The 22,255-nt window shown below is 32.9% G+C and overlaps 1 protein-coding gene across 8 annotated transcripts in view; it reads left to right on the top strand.

Annotated features, from left to right (window-relative positions):
• PPIP5K2 (diphosphoinositol pentakisphosphate kinase 2) overlaps nt 1–21,243 on the top strand; it is a 60,472-nt gene extending 39,229 nt beyond the window's left edge. For 2 of the 8 annotated variants that reach the window (XM_054590000.1, XM_054589999.1), the window contains exons 22-31: nt 744–851; nt 942–1,058; nt 4,049–4,216; nt 6,292–6,465; nt 7,785–7,857; nt 9,417–9,536; nt 10,426–10,488; nt 13,829–13,969; nt 17,443–17,568; nt 19,552–21,243. In XM_054590000.1, coding sequence (XP_054445975.1) covers nt 744–851; nt 942–1,058; nt 4,049–4,216; nt 6,292–6,465; nt 7,785–7,857; nt 9,417–9,536; nt 10,426–10,488; nt 13,829–13,969; nt 17,443–17,568; nt 19,552–19,664 — 1,203 coding nt within the window. In that variant the 3' untranslated portion in view covers nt 19,665–21,243. Of the gene's footprint in view, nt 1–743; nt 852–941; nt 1,059–4,048; nt 4,217–5,499; nt 5,671–6,291; nt 6,466–7,784; nt 7,858–9,416; nt 9,537–10,425; nt 10,489–13,828; nt 13,970–17,442; nt 17,569–19,551 lie in introns of those variants that run through there. The other 6 variants (XM_054590004.1, XM_054590003.1, XM_054590006.1 and 3 more) reach the window with 4 other exon arrangements.
• Nucleotides 21,244–22,255: the final 1,012 nt, after the last annotated feature.

The raw sequence follows: 22,255 nt of genomic DNA, 5'->3' as shown, positions 1-22,255 counted from the left end.
CTCCAGCCCTCACCCCAAAGCCAGACAGTTCACTTTCTCCTTGTGTGTACATAGTGACTTTCAATCTGCCCCAGTGCTGGACCTCAGAGTGAGTGATTTTGAGTAAGGACAGGTGCAGGCCCTTGAAGAGGAATGCCTGGGACTCCAGAAGCCCTCAGTCATGCTCAGCTACAGTCCCTGCTGATTTTCACAGACAGAAGTTATGGGGACTGAAACCCTTGGCTCTGGAGGTTGTATGGGACTGGGACGTCAAGCACGTCAGGGACAAACCTCTGCAACGGAGATATCCCTACCGATTTTTAACCACTACACGTGGGTGTGGACCTGTCTCTTCTGTGTCCACCACTCCTACCAGTCTTGATGTGGCTTCTCTATATTCTTAGTGATAGGATTTCTGTCCAGCTAGGTTTCAGGTGATGGTTGTTCTCAATGATGGTTGTTCTGTAATTTAGTTGTAATTTTGATGTGGTTGTGGGAGGGTACCAGTACTGCATTTACCTACTCTGCCATAATAACTGGCAGTCCTTTAAGTTATCACAATAGTTTCTAATCTGGTGAATTTGTTTAATAATATACTTAAGCTTAGGTAATTTATTCAGACAAATATAGTACTTATTTTGAAAGATATTAATGTAAATATTCACTCTCCTTACTCAAGATTAAGCAGACTACCATAATGAAAATTAAGTGACTTTCAAATAATGCAATATGAGAAAATGTTTTCCATGTATTTTTTTGTTCAGGAATCAAAAGATGAACAGTGGAAACGAGCTATGGATTATTTAAATGTTGTCAATGAACTCAACTACATGACTCAGATTGTTATCATGCTTTATGAGGATCCTAACAAGGTAACACAGTTCTTGATTTTCATGTGTTACCTGAGGTAAATAAATAGCTTGAAGTTTCTCATTTTCAGAATGTTCTGTGATATTTTTTAGGATCTTTCCTCAGAGGAACGCTTTCATGTTGAATTACACTTTAGTCCAGGAGCCAAAGGATGTGAGGAAGATAAAAATCTACCTTCTGGCTATGGATATAGACCAGCTTCAAGAGAGGTAATAAAGATGAAACACTCAGTGCTTGGTTAATACAGTTTTCGCTTTTCATGAAGTTTCTCTAAGAATTTTCTATCATATACTATAATTCTTACCTCAAGTACTAAGTAGCAAGACGGTTTACATTTTTAAGTATGATTTGGGTGGATATTTTAGGCATATTAGAATTTTATCTTCTATTTAGATTATTTTGGATTTTTAAGACCATTTAAAATGGATAAAGAACTATAGCTTTGATATTTTACTTGAGGATTAAGTCATGCTAAACACTGTGGTAAGCACTTGGCATAAATTATTGCATTTTAATCTTTTTAATAGCTTTACGAAGTTAACATGTACTCAGTTTAATTTTTTTTTACTAAATTATATTACATATTCACAAAACTACATGAATAAGTATATATATTAATGATATATGTAAAATCAACACAATTATAAAATAACCAGCCAAGTCATAAATAGAACAATATCATTATTCCAGAAGACCTGATTATGCCCTTCACTTATTACAACCTCCCTGTCTTCTCCCCAAATGTACCTATTATCATATATTAATTTTGCTTATTTTTTAATGTTATGTAAATGAAATCACAAAATAAATGCTTTCTCGGGGGCAGGGAGTGGGTTTCACTTTTTTCTTTCATTATGTTTATGAGATTCATCTATTCTGTTCTTCATTTTTGTTTCCATCTAGAATTAAATATAATGGAATGTGTTACTCCATTCCACTTTGATAATCACGTGATGTGTTTCCAATTCAAGTTCTAGAGATGAATGTTTTTATGAACATTCTTTTGCGAATCTTTTGGTAAACATAAGTAAACTTTTGGATCATAGGGTTTGCATACATTCAACTTTAGAAGATACAGTCATGTAGTTTTTCCAGTTGTTTTCTAAAGATACTGCCAAATCCTTGTCAGCACTTGATATGACCAGTGTTTTAATATACCTGTTTTGAGGGGCATATAGTGCTATCTCATTGTGGTTTGAGTTTACATTATCCTCATGACAAGTAAGGATTAGCACCTTTCAATATGTTTATTGGCCATTAGGATATGCTTTTTGGGGAAATGCTACTGGCTGGTACCTCTATGATCTTGAGTAAAAGTGTTGAATCTAAGCATCCTTGTTCGTTCTTATACTAAAGTGAAGGGCAATGTTCCAGAGAGAACTTTTTGGAATTTTAAGATTTATATAAACCCTGTAGGTCAATTTTGAGAGAAATAACACTTGTACAGTTTGGATCTTCCAGCCCAAGGACTTGGTATATCTCTAAATTTATTTCTTTTATATCTTTTTGATAAAATTAAGATGTTTTTATGTGCTGTACCTTCTTTGTCAGATTAATTCCTAAATTCATTATATTTTTATGCTATTATAAATGGTATGTTTAAATTTCACTTTCTATTATCATCATACTGAATTTAACTCATTTTTTTATAAAGTTTTTATAACCAGAAACCTTACTAAGTGCTATTAGTCATTCTAATAATTTATCCATAGAGTCATATGGATTTTCTATGTATATGATTGTATATCTGAATGATGATGAATATCCAGTAAAATGTTGACTAGATTTAACGATCGTGGCACTCTTGTCTTCAGTGACTTACTGTTAACTCCGTTGATTGTTCCAGGTATTTGGATATCCCTTAGTCAGTTAAAGAAGTTCCTCTTTATTTTCTGTAGTACTTAGTTTAATGAGGGATTTATATATTTCTGCTTGGCTTTTTTTGTCTATGTTTATGAGATTTATTGATGTAATTGTATTTATTTTTAGTTTGGCCATTTTATTGCTTTAAAAATATGTGTTTTATTTTATGACTATGTCCAATTTACCCATTCTATTATAGATGGATATTTGGTATAATTTTTTTTAACTTATCTGTCTCCTATACTCTATACTGTGAGATTCTTGCAATCTGGGACTGTATCTTATTCATCTGTGTCCTAGCACATGGTACCACTCAGTAAATATTTAGTGAGTCATCAAATGATTGTTATTTATATATGCAGTCACCACATTTGTTGGAAATATTTGGAATAGATTTTAAGTATTATAAAATGTATAAGTTCAGGTACAGTTTAGATTGTACTTGGGTTGATGCCATTCCTGTATAACAAAACTGATCTCTCCTCTTTTTTACTGCATTTATTATTATTGTTTGTTTATTAGGGCATTTGGTGGAATTTAATTAGTATGTTCTATATAGCTTTTATATTGTATTATTGTTTAATTTCTCCCTAGAGTATGTATATTTCTTTTCTTTAAATTTTTAACTATATTTTTTCCATTACCATTTATCCCTCTTATACCTTCCCCCCACTGCAGTCAACAAATTGTTGTCCATGTCCACAAGTCCTTTTTCCTTTTTGCTCTGTGGCTCCACCGCCTAAACCGTGCCCCTGCCCTGGGGCTGTCAGCCTGCTCTCAATCTATGAGTCTCTCTATTTTGCTTATTAGTTCAGTGTGTTCATTAGATTCCACATATGAGTGAAATCATATGGTATTTGTCTTTCTCTGGCTTATTTCACTTAGCATAATGTTCAACAGATCTATCCATGCTGTTGCAAAAGGTAAAATTTTCTTCTTTTTTTTGGCTGAGCCATATTCCATTGTGTAAATGTCCCAGAGTTGTTTTATCCACTCATCTTCTGATGGACACTTGCGCTGCTTCCACATCTTGGCTATTGTAAATAACGCTGCAATGAATGCAGGGGTGCTTATGTTCTTTCAAGTTAGTGTTTCCGGTTTCTTCAGATAAATTCCTATAGAATATATGTATTTTTTAAAGCCAAGAACTCTGTCATCTGTCTCACAATACCCAGAATAATACTAAGTTGTTGTAAGAGTTTAATTACTATTAATTCACTTGAATAAACAAACGTATATATATTTCAAGTAACTATACCAATTAGTGGTTCAGTTTGTACATCAGAAGAGATTGTTCTTTTATCTGAATTATATATGTTGTATTCTGTTTCCACAGAATGAAGGCAGGCGGTCTTTTAAAATTGATAATGATGACGAACCACATACTTCTAAAAAAGATGAGGTTGATCGAGGTGTACTATTATTCAAACCTATGGTATCAGAGCCAATTCATATACACAGGAAGTCTCCACTTCCAAGATCTAGGAAGATGGCTACAAATGAAGTAAGTGCATGTGTCAGAGCTTGTTTTTCATAAAGTAAACTAACTATATTGTAATAAAACAGAAAAGAAAATACAGATTTATTATGGAGTATGACATAATTTTTGAATAATGGATCAGGAATAATATTTGGTTAAAAGTAAAGAGGAATGGCCATAGATGCTTCAGCAACAACTGATTCCAATGACACTATAGATTAAGATATGAAATTCTAAATTGTTAGCCTAACTGTAAAAATCAATATAGGAGTTTGAAAATTTGATGAGATAGTTAAAAAATTTACCTTTGTATTAAGATCTGCAATTAAATAACTAAAGCTAATGGTTATGCTAACTAAGAAAATAACATTTAAATAGCTAATAAAATAACATTTAAAATGAAAGTTGAACAGTTGGAATGAAACTTGTTAAGTAAATCTTTAATATATGTGTACACTTTATACCTTAAATATCTTTATTTTGGATTATCTATATTCTCTGTCTGATGGTTTTCCAAGAACTTACTGAGATCAGTGCTCACAAATGTTTTCTAAATGCTTGAGTAAAAGTATAAAGCAAGAATTTAAAACAGAAGAACCATCAACTTCTAAGTTAGAAAATATTTTTGTTGCTAATTAAATATGCCAAGTGTTAAGAGTATAACATTACCTAGCAGTTGGTAAGAATATAAACAAAAAAGAATCATGCTCAGTTCTATAACCCCGAATTATACAGACATAAATGCTTTATGATTCTTAAATTTCAAATATTTGTGCCTTAACTTGACAATTATGTATAGAATAAACACCTCTCAATACAATAGATTGTTGTAATTTTATAATGAAAATTGTATGCTGGTCAGGGTTTTCGCAAATGTGATATTTTACGTTAATTATAATAGAGTACGATTAAAAATTGTGTAACATGGGTTATTAGTTCTATTATAGCTTAATTAAAAACTGCAAGCAGGGGTTATTTTTAGGTATCTTTAATTTTAGAAAATAACCTAAACTACCATTTATATGAGAGCAGTGATTTTGATGTTGTTGAACAAAGCAATCGGCAGTTAATCAGATTGTTCAGAATTTCACCATTAAATCTTCTCCTGCACTCCAAAAAGCCTGTAATACTGATACAGTCATTATTTTGTAGCCAATCTGTATTTTGTTAAATCTTCAACAAAATCACTGCCCTTTTTTAACTCTCAAAACACAGAACACTTTTATAAATTTTTCTTCTCATAAATACTTAAATAGTTGCTTTCAAGAGATTATTTCTATGCCATGCTAAACTTTTACTTCCATAAGGTAAATTATTCAAGTAAAACCTTGAAGACACTTTCCAGCGTCTGCCATCTCCATGGATATCAGAAGTTTGTACTTCCAAAAGACACACAGAGAAAAAGACTATTCTCTTCATTTTGTGCAAGTAGATTTTACTCTGTCCTCGCTGTCTGAAACCTAAACATGCAAACATGTAAAATGAGAATGTTTGCTGCATGTTTTGCCTACTGGACTCTATCAATAATCTTTGGAAGGTGTAAACAAATAGATACCTTGAAAGTGTAAAGAAGTACCATTTGACTCCATCTTATGGTTAATTTTTTTTGTAGTGTCTAGCAGACAGATTTTCTTTTCTACATTATATACATTGAAATCTCTTTCACCCTTTGCATGGTTCTTTAATGCTTTGGGTTGAAATCTACCCAATATAGCAAAGAACTTCTTGAATATCTAAAATAAAGCAGAATTATTTTTTACTTTCAAATTTGCTAAGATAAAAGATTATTAAAATCTCTTCAGTTTTAAGAGAGAAGGGACAACTATTAAGCAGTATAAATATACTTTGTATATCTAAGACAGTAAGGTAATTCTTAATAATTGTTGTCACGTACAATTAGATTTATGTCATTCCTATCAGTTTCTCAAATATTGAAATATTTGGCTCCCAAATTATTCTTTAATAGTTTTTTAAAAATTGATAAGCAAATGAGAACAAACTGTATTTTTTTTTCTTTCTGATCATTGGCTCTGTTGTATCTAACTTTGCATGCTCTGCTTTTTTTTTTTTCTTTTTTTTGCCCCCTTTCTCACTTCCAGGAAGAGAGCCCCCTGAGTGTGTCTAGCCCAGAGGGTACTGGTACCTGGCTGCATTATACCAGTGGTGTGGGTACTGGGCGTCGAAGACGCAGATCAGGGGAACAAATCACTTCTTCCCCTGTCTCCCCCAAATCATTGGCTTTCACATCCAGTATTTTTGGCTCATGGCAACAGGTTTTTAAACTTTACTTCATTAAACATTTTTCCTCCCCGCATTCAGAGCAACAAACAGCTATCTTTGAGGACATCTAATCCCTTATATTTTTACATCAGAGTAAATCCTTCTGTTTTGGTTTTTTTTTTTTTTAATTTTGAGTTTATTTTAAAATGCTTGTGATATCTAACAATATTTGAGGGAAAGAAATTACTTACAATGCATGTGTTGATCATTTTTACTGTGAGGGTTTTAAATAGCCATGATTTAAAAATTAATAAATTTACACTCCAGGTTCTTTAGTTTGTTAGTAATTTTTTTTAAAGAAATGTTTCTTTGACTTAATTACCCTTTAAAACATTCAGAATCAATATTACATACTTCAATGGTAAGAAAAATAGCTTTTCCCCCATAACTGAAAAATTAGATTTCACTTGGAATTTGCTGAGAATGTGAACATTTTTTTAAATATCAAAATTTCTGTAGCCCTGTGTTAATAGCAGGATGCATCTAATACTGATCCTTCTCTCCCTCATTTTTCCATTATCTGAAAATATTTAATGGAGGGATACATGCATTGCTTTTTTTTTTTTTTTTTTAGTTATATTTTAATGCTCTTTTTAAGATAAGAGGGGGCAATGTATATCTGCCCATCAACAATATAATGGTCAAATTAAAATGATTTCAGAAGGACTTTCTGTGATGACATTTGGAAATTTAAAATTGTTTTTTGTGGTTTTTTGTTTTAATCAATACATTCTTTTCTTTAATTTATTTACAATGAAAGGTCTACTGTCACACATGACTTTTCTGAGAATTTCAGCAATTTCCTTTTGGAAATACAATGCTTTTGATTTTAGGAAAAGGGATTATGGTATCCATTAAGGCTGTGAATATTTAATGGTTACTCTGATAAAGCCCGTGCATGGATCAGTAATTGTATGGTGACCTCAACAGTCTCTGTCTGTCTTTTCTTTTGTTTGTGATTGTTTTTTCCCCCTTCAAATACAGGAGCTGTTTAAGAGTGGGCATTTGGCTTCTTTTAAGAGAGAGTGAAATTATAGCAATCTATTAATTGTTTCTTTTCATCTGTCTTGCTTCATACATGCTACTTCATTCTTGAATGCCTGCTTCGCACCACTTCATTGCAAGGACCTCATATGAAATGGACTCCCTTCAGAAGGGGATCTTGCATGATCTTTCATGTTTTATGTATTTCTACTAATATTTATCATACAGCTTATTAACCTTTGTCTGTCTGGAACAGGCTGCAAATGAAATATGGACTTTGGAATTTATTTTACTGTTTTACCTCATGTATTTTGCTTTCCTTGTGCAGGTTGTCTCTGAAAATGCTAATTACCTGCGAACACCAAGAACTCTTGTGGAACAAAAGCAGAACCCTACTGTAGGTATGTGGTCTGAAAAATTTGAATTCCGAGCCCCAAACTCACTGTTCGGCACCCATGTAAAACTTCAGTGGTGAAAGCATGACCAAATGCTATGCTTTAGTTTTTATTTAACATGTACTGATTCAGAAATGTTGAGTTGTACAACTCGAAATATACGACAACGTTTTGATAAAATGAGTAAGAAATAGTCCTTAATTTTGTTTTATAACCCTTTAGAATGCCCAAAATATAAACTACTTAGTCCAATTGCCAATGCTAGTTTTTAATCTTGTACCCTGTAAATTAAAAATCCCAACATGTTTCAATTTAGGAAGGAACCTCATTTTTTCCCTGTTGATAAAAATGAAAATGTGCTATTACATACAAAAAAAAGAACCTTTTCTGAATGAAAAAAAAATTAAATGGGGAGTGTTTCAGACCCTATCTGGGATTATTAATTTTCCTTTTGATCATCTTTTATGGAAAACCAAAGCAAAACTAATGCACAGTGGCAGTGTTTCTCATTGACCTATAGAACACAATTGGTTTTTGGCTAACACTCAAGCAAAGCAACATTGAAAAAGACCTCTAAACTTACTTGGTGGTTAGATCATTGTTAATAAACTATATGAGGTGATGCCATTTTATTTTCTGTAAATAGTTGTCTAAATAGGTTTAATAAAAGCAAAAATAATTTAAGTTTCAACTATGTATATACTATGATCTCTATACTAAGTATATGAACTGTCTGTTGATGCCTACCTACTTGAAGGTCTATCTTTAATTAATTATGCATAGTTAATGTTGATAGCTTTTAATGTTCCCACAGTACCTTTTCCCACAGTACCACAGCATATATATCTTCTTCCTTTATGTATTATAATGTATCAGCAATTTTTTAATCCTTATCCAATGGTGAAAGTTTTGCTTGGGTGTAAAGACTTTTGCTACAAATTAAGTATTAGCTTTTACTGCCTAGGTTTTTTATATGTTAATAATGTATTTCACTGGGGTCTTATTAAAGATCTAAGTCATTTTAGTATTGGAATTTAAACTGATTTAGGCCTGGATGACCTAAAAAGAATTGTTTTCACCTGGTCTTCTCGCAAATAAGTAAGCTTTCGTTTGCGTTATTTCATGACAAATATTAATTTTAAATTCAGGGGCATTAGAAAAGAGTCTTTAAAGACATACATCCAAAAATATTGATTTAATATAACTTAATTTGAGCTAGGAGAGATTTTTTCTATGGCCTGCCTATGCAAGTGATTGACAGAATCCCTTATCCTAAATTAATTTTATGGTAGTGTTTTTAATATGTATAAATCTAATTATTGTATGGGCATATTATTTTTCTCAAAGACAACATTACGTCCAGTGTTAAATACCTACCCTCATTTGTACATATAATAAATAGTAGTAGTTGATTGTATTAAAGTTGCCATTACAAGTGATTGTAAGCCTGTTCAAGGCGCAACCAAACCTGCGTGGTAAGAGCCATGTTATTGCATGCTGCATGAATTCCCAATGTGAATGGAAGAACACCCGTTGTTGTATGTATTTTCTCTAACTCCCATCAGGGTCACACTGTGCGGGCCTGTTTAGCACCTCGGTGCTCGGGGGTTCTTCAAGCGCACCTAACCTACAGGATTATGCTCGTACTCATCGTAAAAAGCTGACCTCTTCTGGCTGCATAGATGGTATGTGCACACATGCACACACAGATTCATAATACCTACACCCACGCACACACCCATGAGGATACAGTATTTCACAAACTAAGGCCATTGACTGAATCAAGTGGAATCCTAGCACCCTTTGCCCAAAAGACTGTCAGTGCTCTCTGTTACCCACAGCTTGGACCCATGTTTCATCAGTTAATTGTAGTTAGACTTGCAGTACCTGTTCTATGAATAGTTCATTGAAATGTGAAATGTAGAACTGTATCATGTGTATTATTCTTTTAGGTAGTTGATAAGCCATATTATAAGGAATAAATCTTTCTCTGATCTTTTAAATTTTGTTCACTGCTAATCCTTATTTTACTTATTGATATTGATCTAATAAATGGAAGAAAACAAATATATATTCGCAATATTTATAAAAATAAACATAGGATGAGAATATTTTAGAACCCCTATTTGAAGCAGATCCTCTCGCTACTATTAATATAATATACCTTAAGTTTTAGTATTTAGAATTTTTTTTAAATTTTATGTTGCAATTACATGAGGTCATGAAAGCTTTTCCCTTTTGTAAGTAGGAGCACATTAGCCTTTTCAGGATTAGCTTTACTTAAAACTTTCTCTCATGTATCCACAAATTTATTTTAGTCAGTAAAACATGGATTTATCAGAATTGCCAGCTCATCCTGCTTTTTCTTTCTTTTGTATATTTCATTAAATACTTTGCCTCTATCATCAAGCCATTTTACTTCTTTTAACTAGTTTTTGGCTTATTACCTCTCATTGTCCTTTCTGCATGTCACTTAATACTAACTTCCTTATATATTTGTTTTTTCCCTTTTTTTAAGTGTCCTTCTTTTGGTAGCTGTTATGAATTTCAGGTACCTGTTTTTCTCTTTCTCAGACGCCACACGCGGTTCTGCTGTTAAAAGGTTTTCTATCTCATTTGCTCGACACCCAACCAATGGTACGTTTTGCTTTTATTTTAAAAGATACTCCCCTGCTTCATCCTTTTTTATTTTTCTTTTATTTCAAAATTTGGGGTATACATTATCATTCATTTCTCCATCCTTAATTTCAATGACATACAATTCCAGTTAAAATTCACCCAAACTACTTACTGATACTGTCTAGCTCCCCTTTTTAGCTGTAATTTACATAATAACACTAGTCATCAAACTTTTAAATGAACACAGATGATCATAAGTTTTAATACTAAATTAGCACCTGAAAATTCCTTCTAATTTCTGAAGTGATCAGTCTATACAAATAAAAAAAAAAACAACTAGTATTCTTTATTATGTTAATTTGTGATAATTTTAATGGGGGTTTTTTTTGTTCTTAATTTCTTTTTTGATTATATGGTTGTTTTATTGAGTTATTTAACAGAAATGTAGAGCCACACTCATCAAAACCGAATGTGATGTGTCTTTGAGAAGTTCTTGGGAACCAGGTGATGCAGATTTCATTTTGTAGCACCATTTGTCCCTGGCTCTTTGTCTAAAGCAAAATCCAACTTGGTCTGGAGCACTCTGAAAATTTCATCCAGCATTCACTTTGTGCTCATGAAGCACAACCAATTCCTTGTGGTACCCCGGATTTTTGTTAAAATGTGGAGAAACTCTGATAGGAAGAAGACTAAATTAAAATCTGGAAAGCCAATTCAGTAAATTTAACTTTTGAGGCCAAACAGGAAAGTGTTTTGTGGCCATTTTTTATCTGAATTGTTGCACTGTTACAGCTTTTTACATAGAGCTTATTCTTGTGGGGCAAGAAGGAATACTTATTAATCATTATGAAATAACTCAGGATTAAAGAATTTAAAAGAAGACACAGGTTTTTGCTGTTATCCACAATAAAGGTATTATTTTTATTTCTGGAACTTTTTTCCTTTTTAAACGCAAATAAGTCTTTCAAAAACTCAAGTCAGATCCTTCAAAAACTTCTTTGAAACTAAAGGACTGAACACAAGTTTATAGTCATTCTCCCTGTCCATACTCTTTAGCCGCAGTAACAGCACACCTCAGTAACAGTGCTTCTTTACAGTGGTGTAAAATCTCATCCTCGGCAAGTGACAATTTAGTCTTAAAGCTTAATGTGTTTTCCCTCCATTGTAGCTGTTTAAATGCTACTTTTTGAAGAAAAAGGTTCTTATTTGATAGAGCTGCAGCTTCTAAAGAACCCACATGTATAAGAACCGAAGTCTCAAGAAAAAGAGAAGTCCCAGAGTTCTAAGAAGAGACATTGCAGGTTCATGGCTGAATATAATTTTTGTGCAGAATGCTTGTGTTTATAGCCAGTATTTCAAGTTTTATATAGGAGATACTGTGTTTACTGAAACAAAAAAAAAAACAAAAAAAAAACTTGTTAAATTTAACATAAAGTAGAATAATTTTGTATTTCTTTGGTTTGGGTTTTTAAAGAGTGTGGATATTCCACACATTGAGACAATGCAGATAAAACATATTCTGCTCAGCTCTAGAAATATTTCTCTTGTTTTTTTTTTTTCTTTTTTATACTGTGTTGTCTTGTCTGTCCTATGAATTGTCATTTGACTCTTTCACTTTTTATTTTCCCTAACTTTCATGTTATTTTCATCTTAACACATATCATAGACTTACCCCTGCCTTCATCTTTAGTTCAAGGAACGTGGTGAAACAAGTTATCTTCTGACAGTGCTTTACCTTATTTTCTGGGCCTCTGTGCAGAACACCTACACCTCTGTAGGTGCTGGTTCGTTTCCTCTGTGGAATTTCTAGGCTTCAGTGGTATGTTTTTATAGCTTCTAAACATGACAGCAGGGTGGTTTTTTAAATTGTTGCGCTAACCCTTTCATTGTGCATTAAAAGAAATGTTTACTGAAGATAAATGGGAAAAAAAATGCAGTCCAGGAGAACTTGATTATATTGTCATTTCCCTGTTATAAAGTCTAACAGGCAAAATGCGGGAGAATAGTTGTGATGGAAGACTTATAAACATTCTAAGGAAAGTATTGCAAAGAAAGGGTTTGCGCTTATTTGCATGAATCTTATACTTAAAAAAGTGTAATTCTTGTGCAAAGGTAATTTCTTTAGTGCTTAATTAAGGTGCTTTAGCTGCTATTATGGTGTTTTAGTTGTTCGTTTGTTTTTTTCTTTTAGGTATATATGATGTTCTGTCATGCTTTGGTTTGCACCTGAAAATCAAACATTCCAGTTTTGTAAATCCTTTGGTTATTTTCATAGGAAAATTAGATTCTCTTTTAACCAAAGTTTTACTATTCTAGCTAAGAATTAGTTCTTGGGTCAATATTTCCTCTCAAAATTAAATAATATCGGTCATAGTTAAAATGAGCACATGGCTATTGAAGCAGATAGTTTCACAGTCTTTTTGAGTTTAATGTTCACTTTTTAATTCATGATATTAGACTTTATGTAAAACTTTAAGTATTAAAAGTATTTCCTTTGAAAATTAATTTGTATTTTTAAAAAAGTAAGATGCAGAAAGACTTGTCATTTTGGTTGCATATGAAAACAATTTTAAAAGCCATTTTTATAAAAAGCAAATAACCTACATCCAATTTGTTTTTTTAAAATACTATATTTAAACGCTTCTGTTTCGCTGATGGTATTAATGTTCATATGCATGGTTTGTTTCATTGAAGTTTTGTATTTCTGTGTCATTGTTGAATGCAAACATATATGTATTTGTATTACTTTTTATTTGACCTAACTTTACTCAGCCAACGGTGTCCAATAATAGAATTATTGTGTCAGTACAATAAAGGTAGGTGAAATATATTTTGAAATTTTAATTTCAACATAAATGAATGAATGTTCCTGTGGGGTCACAGTAGAGAGTATTGTTGGTCTTAGTAAGACTAGAAAAGTACATGAAATCACTCTTAACAAGTAATTACATAATTGTGTTTCAAGAACAAGTTACCTTTAGCATCCTGGCATTAGCTATTCACCTATCAAATAGACCTGATTTTGAAAAGCACAAAAATGAACAATTGTATTTTTTTCTGTTTTTCCCCCAGAGTTTTTTCTTTTAAGTATTATTTTTAGATTTTATGAAAATATAAAATGAAATTGTGTGCATGCTGTATTCTGTGATTACATTTAAAATGAAATCTTTGTCACATCTTGTTCCAACCACATATTGCATAGCATCTGGTGTCATGACTTCAGAGATCGCGTGTGTTTGCATGGGATAGATTGAAAAGACCTAAACTATCCAGTTCTAAACAATGGTCTACTACCTTTTTAATTACTGATTTTTTTCAATATCCAACTTTTATTTTTGTTTTTGTTTTTGTTTTCCAGGCTTTGAATTGTATTCCATGGTGCCATCTATTTGTCCTCTAGAAACTCTTCACAATGCTCTGTCTTTAAAGCAGGTGGATGAATTTCTTGCTTCCATTGCTTCTCCATCAAGTGAAGTTCCACAAACGACCCCTGAAATTTGTAGGAAAATTATTATTATTATTATTATTATTATTTAATTTGGGGAATGTAGATATTATTTGAATATAAAAAGAATTATGAAAGCATAAACTCAGGTAGTGGTAGCAAATTGAATTTTAGAACAGAAAGTGTTGTAAAGGAACATTATTTAGGATTCTTTGTTATAATATGTAATGTACCATTTTCTTTGTCTCCTCTCAAAACTATTTACAAAAAGGGAAAACAAAATCTAAGACCCAGCAACAGAAGTCAACAACGTAATATATAGAGCCATTTCCTTTTTTTCCACATTCCTATTGTATGTCATTTTATAATGATCTTAAAAATTGTAAAATGCCAGTCTATATCAACCCACACATGCACACATGCCTATCACCTTCTTACTTTGGTAAGTACTCATATTGATTCAGAAAGAGCTTTTGACTAAAGAGAGAAAATTAGGACAACGTTTTTTCACATCGTGTGTGTTGGAACATATTCTAAACAGGTTAGTTGTGTGTGTGTGTGATAAGGTTTATGGTGAAGAAAGTTCTTCCTCCCTTGCAGGAGATATAGTTACAATGGCTAAGTTTCTTATGTACCCAGATTTTGCAAAACTTATTTTTTGAGAACACAGTATTTTGGTAATACATTTAAACATCATGTAGTACTACTCTGAGGGAAATGTTCAGGGCTACCTTTTTAGATATAAGAAATCAAGTGATTCTTGTCATTTTTAGCTCTATGAGATTCTTCGGCGCATTGGAATTTTCAGTGTAGGAAGGGTTAGTTTTGGGAGAGAGTGCTGTGCTTAGAGTTAAGAACCTTGCTAGTTCTAATCATATCTTAGAAAAGTTACAAACTTTCGGTGTATACCATTCTCCTTTTTTGTAAGGAGAATGCTGTAAATATGTTTCACCCAAGAATAAAACCGGAGGTCTTTCAGTGAAAGCTCCTCTTGCTGTTGTTTTCCTTCATTTCCTGGGCCACCATCTGTACTATTTGAGAGAATTATATTCACATTCTATCCAGATGGTGGCCCCCCGCCCCGTTTCTGCAGTGTAGTGGCATTTCCCTTTTCTTTCACTTCTGGTTGTAGAGATCAACTTTCAGTCATTAATTGAAACAGAGGAGTATCTTGGTATGAATGGTCTAAAATTTTTCACTTTAAGAATGGTTTTGTTAGGCTTTAATTTCAAAATTTGCATTTCGGATGTAAGAACTTAGGGTGGATATCAGTGCTATTTAGAATTTAGAAGATTTTCAAGGAATGACTTCAATGTTATAGCCGCAGTAATAACTATGTGTTTGTTTTGGAAAGCGAATTTTGCTGGAATATTTACAAAAAGATTACCTTTGAAGGTTTATTCTGTGGCCCTGTGAATTTATGATGGCTTTATATCTGTGGTTAGTGAATTCAAATCACCAGAGTATATATTAAGGTATATTGATGAAATAAAGAATATTAAATTCCTTTTCCTGTTCTAATAAACTCTCTATATCAGGGATATAAGCTGTACTCTAATCCATCTGGCTCTCTTAAAATTTTATGCCATTACTTAGTAAAGGAACTAGATAAGAAAGTAATTATTGTTAATGTAGTTCACGGAATTGCGTGAACCTTAGAACTAATCTAGTTCCTTGGCCTTCGTCCTGTATTCCCAAGAGCTTTTGGAAGTTCACCAGAGAAGGAGAAGGGTGCTACTTATGTGTTTCAGGGCTGCTTCAAGCAGAGTATTTGCTTTGATCCATTTTATTTAACATTTCACTTGAGAAAAGTTACTGTTTAGAGGCAAAAAACAGAATGAGGCTGCTGAGGATATCAACTGGTTAGGGATCAAGCAAGACTAAAATCCAGATTTTCTAAATTGTATGAATTTTTAAATTCTTTTTGAATATTAAAATAGGATGCCAATTATGATAAAAGTATCTGAATCCATTATTTTATAGCACAGCTCCAGAATTAATATTTAGTAATTATAATATGCAAGGTGGGGCAAAGTAGATTTATAGTTGTATGGAAAATAATACCGTAATTAATAAATAATAATACAAGAATAAACTTTCATGTACTCACAACTGTAAACCTGTTTTTGCCCCACCCTGTATTTACATTGTTTATAATTATTTCCCTAACTTGCTAAGGAAGTAGCATCATAATATAGAACTATATTGATTTTGCGGTGTTACAGGGGGAAAAAATGTTACTAATCCTCTGATTTCAACAGCTTTTTTTCCTCACCTAGGACAAAATTAATTTTGTGGTAACTAGTGGATGGCTTATGGTGCGGCACTGACAATGTCAGTTCGAGGGAAAAGGTATAGGAACACTAACTGAGTAAGTTAGAGGTGGAAAGTACCACTGTAAGATAAGCGTAAGCCGAAGAGTGCTAAGCAGTGGTGTAGTGCTTTATATGATGTCTTAGGGGTTTCTTGTCACTTTTACTGACTACTCTGAGCGTCTGCCAGTGGAATTTATATTCATTATATTCATTCAGTGTAGGTATCAACCACCTAAGGCACATTTGCTGTAATTGGCCCACATACTGATTTTTCAGAGACATACTGTTTATTGCTATCGGGTCCCCTCCAAAAATTGAAAAATAAACAATTTTTTTTGTTTTATTTTTCAATTACAGTTTACATTCAGTATTACTTGTACTAGCTTTAGGTGTACAGCATAGTGGTTAGACAGTCATATACTTTACAAAGTGTTCCCTTGATATTTTCAGTACCCACCTGGCACCATATAGTTATAGACATATCTTTTTTTAAATCTATCTCCTCACCTCCGTTTCTTTTCAAACCCACAAGCTCATGCCAGTAGCTCCCCAACTGTGGCCTATTCTTCCCCAGAGGTTTCCATACTTAGGAATTATCTCTACTTTTATTTTTCATACCCCTCAACCTTCCCACCTTGGTTAGAGAGAAAAAAATCTTCAAAATTCTGTTGCATGAAGATAAATCTAGCTGGGTAATATAGGAAGACAGTCTGATTTATTCATTACTTGCAATGTAGTTAGTTTATTTTAAAATACGATAGTTTAGACCATTGTACTACAGATGAACTATCCCTGAATCTCTACTTGATCTTTTTGAGAGAAAAACAGTTTGGGACTCTTGTCTTCTGTTACTATGCAATAAAACTGCTATCAGCTTTCTGCCATTCTTTAAGAACCTGAGTTTCTGTCTGGATAAAATTAAGTCTTTTGCTCTATTCTTGTGGCATTCTTTGGAGAATAGTAAAATGTTTATTGTTTACAATGTAAACAGAACATATATTTGACTATGAGTAAATGAGAGAACTTTTTTTTATAGGAAAGATGGATTTGCTGAATTTACTCTGAAAACTTTGCCTTGTATGCTTTCTCCTGATACTGTGTGTATTCACATGGCCACTAATTATGTCATAAGAAATTTTCTAAGATGTAAAGATAGAATTGTCAGGAAATTACTGAATTACCCCATTTGTTTCTTGTTTATTTTCTTTTCAGCTTCTACAGTTTCACGTTCCAGTCCAGTGATGAGAAGAAAAGTATCTTTAAATACATATACACCTGCAAAGATCCTCCCAACACCACCAGCTACCTTAAAGACTACTAAAGCAAGCAGCAAACCAGGTTAGGCATGTGTATGAATTTATGGATTCTGTATAGCAATTAACTTGCTTTTAAACTGTCACCTACTTTTTAAGTAAGATCATTACACTCTAGGAAGCTATTTGATCCTAATGGTTAAAAATCTTACTGGAGCCTATTGATATATTTGCATTTTTTCTGTTGTCTTCTCCGCTCCCCACATCTGTTAATAAAATATTATTTCATACTCATACTTTTCCCAAAACTAATTTATGGACTGTCCTCTTTTGCTTTTCTGTTTTGCTTAAGGATCATTTTAGTCATTTTATATGAAAGTTTTTTGGAGGGGGTAGTACCCCTTGTTGATGTTTACTTTTACCTGTCATTTCCATTCTACTGTTAAACCCATCCAGTGAATTATTTCAGATATTTATTCTTTATTGTTGCACATTCTTTTTGATTCTTTATAAGTTTTTTATTCAGAGATTTTCTATATTTTCATTATAAGCATATTTTCTTTATTCTTGAGTATAGTTAAAATAGTTGCTTTAAAGTTGCTTGTCTATTAATCTGGCTGACCTCAGGAATTGTCTCTATGAATTTACCCATTCTCAAGAAGAAAGATGTTTTCCTGTTTTTTTCATATATTGAGTAATTTTGGATTGTATCTTAGACATTATGAATGATATGTTGTAGAAACTTTAGATTCTGTTATTTCTGTTATGTTCCTCCAAAAAGTAGTGGGTCGTTTTTGTTTGTTTTTAAAGCGAAGAGTTAACCTTGACTGAACTCAGATTGCAAACCTATCTCTTGAAGTGGCCAGCAGCTCCGCTGTCACTTCACTTCTTTTGGCCTCAGCCGGAATTGTTGGAGTTTACTCTGCCCGGGCTATATACTTGAGGAGGGCTTATACGAAGAACTGGGATAAGAACCTCTGAGATTTCCCACCTGACTTTCTAGCAGCTATAATTGTCCCATTACTTGTCTTCTGGCTCTTCATGCTGCTGAGACAGAGTTGTATGCTGGAGTTTTAGCCATTCCCCATGGTGCAGACCAGATCCTGTCATCAGGCCAAAAGCCTTAAGAAAGTGGGGCGGGACACACACCAATCTCTTGATGTTCACTTCTTTCAAGTGCTAATTTTTTTCCAGTGTGTGCTCACCCTTTTTCACTCTTCAGTGTCTTCAGGTTGTGTTTTCATACTTTATCCAAAGTTAATACATGTTATGTGCGGGAGGATTGTTCTGACATGAGCTTACGCACTTGTACAGAACTGTAATTCATCTTAGAATTGCTTTTTGATAACTCATTAGGGTTTGACGTTGGTTTGCATGTAGAAGGGTGAGCCCAAGTCAAGAAATTTTCTAGTGTTTTAATGTTTTAGCTTTTTAGATAAGGATGAGGTAGGAGATACAGGAGAAAATAGATGTTTATCAGGAAATTTGTGAGTTCAGTTTTCAATATGTTAAGTTTATGTTTCCTGTCAGATAGTTATATAGAGATTTCTAGGATAGACAGATCTTGAGGTAAACAGAAAGGCCTGAGCCAGAAGCATAAATTTGAAGGTTGTTAGCACAATAGATGGTAGTTTAAAATGATAGGATAAATTAGTTTCCTAGGAAGACTACAGAGTGAAAAGAGAAATTTGTTTTGTGAATGCAGACCGTTGACATTAATTTTCTGGTGTCGAATTCTAAAAAGTAAAAGATTAAAAAGAAGGAGAAGGGTCAAGTCAAGGAACATGTATAAAGGACCCATGGACAAAGCCAATCAGGGGGAGGATTGAAAGTGGAAGGAGGGAGGTGGGTAGGGCAGGAGAGACTAATGGAGGGAAAATGGGGACAACTTTAATTGAACAACAATAAAAAAAAGATTATGTTTAAAAAATGCTCTATTAAATGTTTACAGTTTTTATTTAGTTATAGCATAGAAAGTATTATTTTGTAGCTCAGCAGATTATTTAAACTTGGATTGCTTATGAAAATCTAAGCAATAATTTTTCTTCCTTAATTATTATTTTTTTAGCTACCAGTGGGCCCTCAAGTGCAGTTGTTCCTAATACCTCATCCCGGAGAAAGAGTATTACTATCAAAACAGAAATGCATGAACACAAAAAAAATACTGGGAAGAAGAAATGAAACCTTCTAGCAGGAGCTGAAACTCCTCATAATTAAAAAAATCGCGTGTTTGTTAGAAAAAGACATGTAATAAGCCTTGGCTAAAAGCTGTCAAAGCAAATAGTTTATGTTTCTTATTATATATCTCTGTATTCATTTAAAAATATGTGACCTCTCAAGAGTTCTTTGTATATATTCAGGTAAGAAACTCTTGTCATGATCTGGAAATGTTTAAAACAATGTTTATTAGCTTTTATGAGTAGCATAACTTACGGTCATAAAGATCTGTTGTTACTGTGATGTTTACCATGTGCCTGTGGTACAGGAAAGGTACAGAAACACCCAGCTGGCCGGTTCCATTGTGGCACCGGTAGTACTGCCGATGAAGAGTCTGTGCAGTGACTTCTGTACACATTTCATTGTCATGGGATTGCATCGTGGCTTTAAAAACCTGTAACTTCAGTTGAAATTTGATGGTTCAGATTACATATTTGAAACTTTTAAAAAGTACATTTCCAAAGAGATATCATTAACCATTTAGATTAGAAGCATTTCCCCTGCAATGGTTACAATTACATATATGCTGCAATATTTAATAACTGGAGTTATAGGATATGGGTTATTTTTTCAACCTGTGCTTTGAATTTTTTTATTGTGTATTTAAAATACTGCATATACAGCTGGGATATCTCCACCTTTATGCACATAAATTTATATATTAATTTGTACAAAATATTTTCATTGTACATTTACTTACCGTAAAGTTCTTTTGTTTATCAGGAAAATTTTGCTTTATATATTGGCAAGAAAGACATCCTTAGAGTTTCTTTTTAATAGATATAGTTGACAAGTTTATAAATAGTACTTATTTTCAGAGTTCTTTTTAGATCTAGAGAAAAGTTCAGAAATAGAAAAATCATCACTGTGAGGAGAATATCTGAATTCTGTAGCATCTGTTTTCACTCCTTATCTCTGGTGTGTCAGTTGATCTCACTGAGAAAGCTTCAAGATTGAGCATTTGAATAAGTGCTTTTTTCAAATGATTAGATTTCAAAGGGAATTGAGATCATTGTGTTGTAATTTCAGCTATGATGTAAAAAAATATTATCCTTGGTGCTTTTTTACCTCTGCACAAATAGTTAATTATATATCACTTGAAATGACTTAAACTGTAAACCAAAACAGTACAACCTGGTAAGAATTCCATGCGTTGCCAGTCAGGTAACTTATATTGCTAAAGCTTTAGCTTGAAGCTTATCATTAAAAAATTATTGAGTTCTCATATGAATACAGCTATTAAAATTCTTCAAAAGAGACTCTCAACATTAAATCATCATACATGAACCAACTTTTAGAAAATAGTCTTATTACATGTTAGTTTTAAAAGGTACTAGATGTGAAAGTCACAAATATATACAATTATGTAAGTTCATATTCTTCACATGAATGTAAATGTATTATGTGGAGACCTGTCTTATAAACAGTTGAATGTACCTAAGCTTTTTGTATGTGAAAATGTGGTTAATGTGCTCATAGTGGGGGTGAGGAAACTACTTTTATTTTTTAAGTGAAACTGAATTAAAATATTTTATTTACAGAATCAGTGACTTAAATGACAAATTATTATTTCTAAATATTCTTTATTTCTCCTTTTAGCTTTCAAGGTAGAAAAAATGAGGGAAAATATTTAAATATTAATCAGTGCTTATCTTATATATTACATAAAATTCCTTATTATTGGCTATACACATCACAATATATTAATTTCCTAGAAACTTCTGCAGAAGTCACTTTTTCCATTGTTGTATAAGAGCTATGATTTTACTGTAGTTATCAAACTCAGTAATACTGCTTTGTAGACTGGACATTCTTATTTGTAAAAATCTGAGTCATTTTCCAAAACTAACAGAAAGTCTCCTATATTAGATCAAGAAATTATAGTTACCACTCTTTAGTGGAAGTTTTATGAAGCATCCAGTTTCTCACTTGATTCTGTCCCTGGAAGATGTGTTTTTTGTTTGCCTTTTTTAAGTACTAGAAGATACTCCTTTTTGTAGCCTATTCAATCCTCCAGGCAGCAAAGAGATGAGAGAGCCCGGTTTGAAGAACTGCCCGGTTATCCTGGGATGTTAGTCTTCAGAGCACATTATTCAACCTTTTCACCCTTAGGAACTCAGTACCTGAACTCAGACCTAACTTTGGCCTTGAAGTCTACCACCAGCAGATTCTTTTGCTCTGGTTCTAATGAGTTCTCATTACTCCATTCTCACTTGCTACCAAATGTTTTGGGGGAATTATACCAGTCGTGGGTTAAGGAGAAAAGTATGCTGAAAACTTTTCCTCATGTTTCCTATGAGGAGGAAGTGAATGCAGAAAGGAGACAGTAAAGAGACAGAGACCAAGTGTCTGTGTGCTTAGTATATACATAGATTATAAGGGCATAGGTGGCAATTTTCAGTGAAAAGTTAAATGTATAGTTCTTCAAAAATTATCTAATTAAAACTCTTTAGACAATGGCAGAGTCACCCAGAATACCCACCATGTTCTGATGACTGATCTATATGTCCCCTCTAACCTAGTTCCCTGCCAGGTTGAACTAAAATTTTACTTTT

The sequence above is a fragment of the Pteronotus mesoamericanus genome, unplaced genomic scaffold (genome assembly GCF_021234165.1).
Source record: "Pteronotus mesoamericanus isolate MK-2021 breed Mesoamerican mustached bat unplaced genomic scaffold, CSHL_Meso_final scaffold_167, whole genome shotgun sequence".
NCBI classification, from domain to species: domain Eukaryota; kingdom Metazoa; phylum Chordata; class Mammalia; order Chiroptera; family Mormoopidae; genus Pteronotus; species Pteronotus mesoamericanus.
This window is presented reverse-complemented; position numbering and strand designations above follow the sequence as displayed.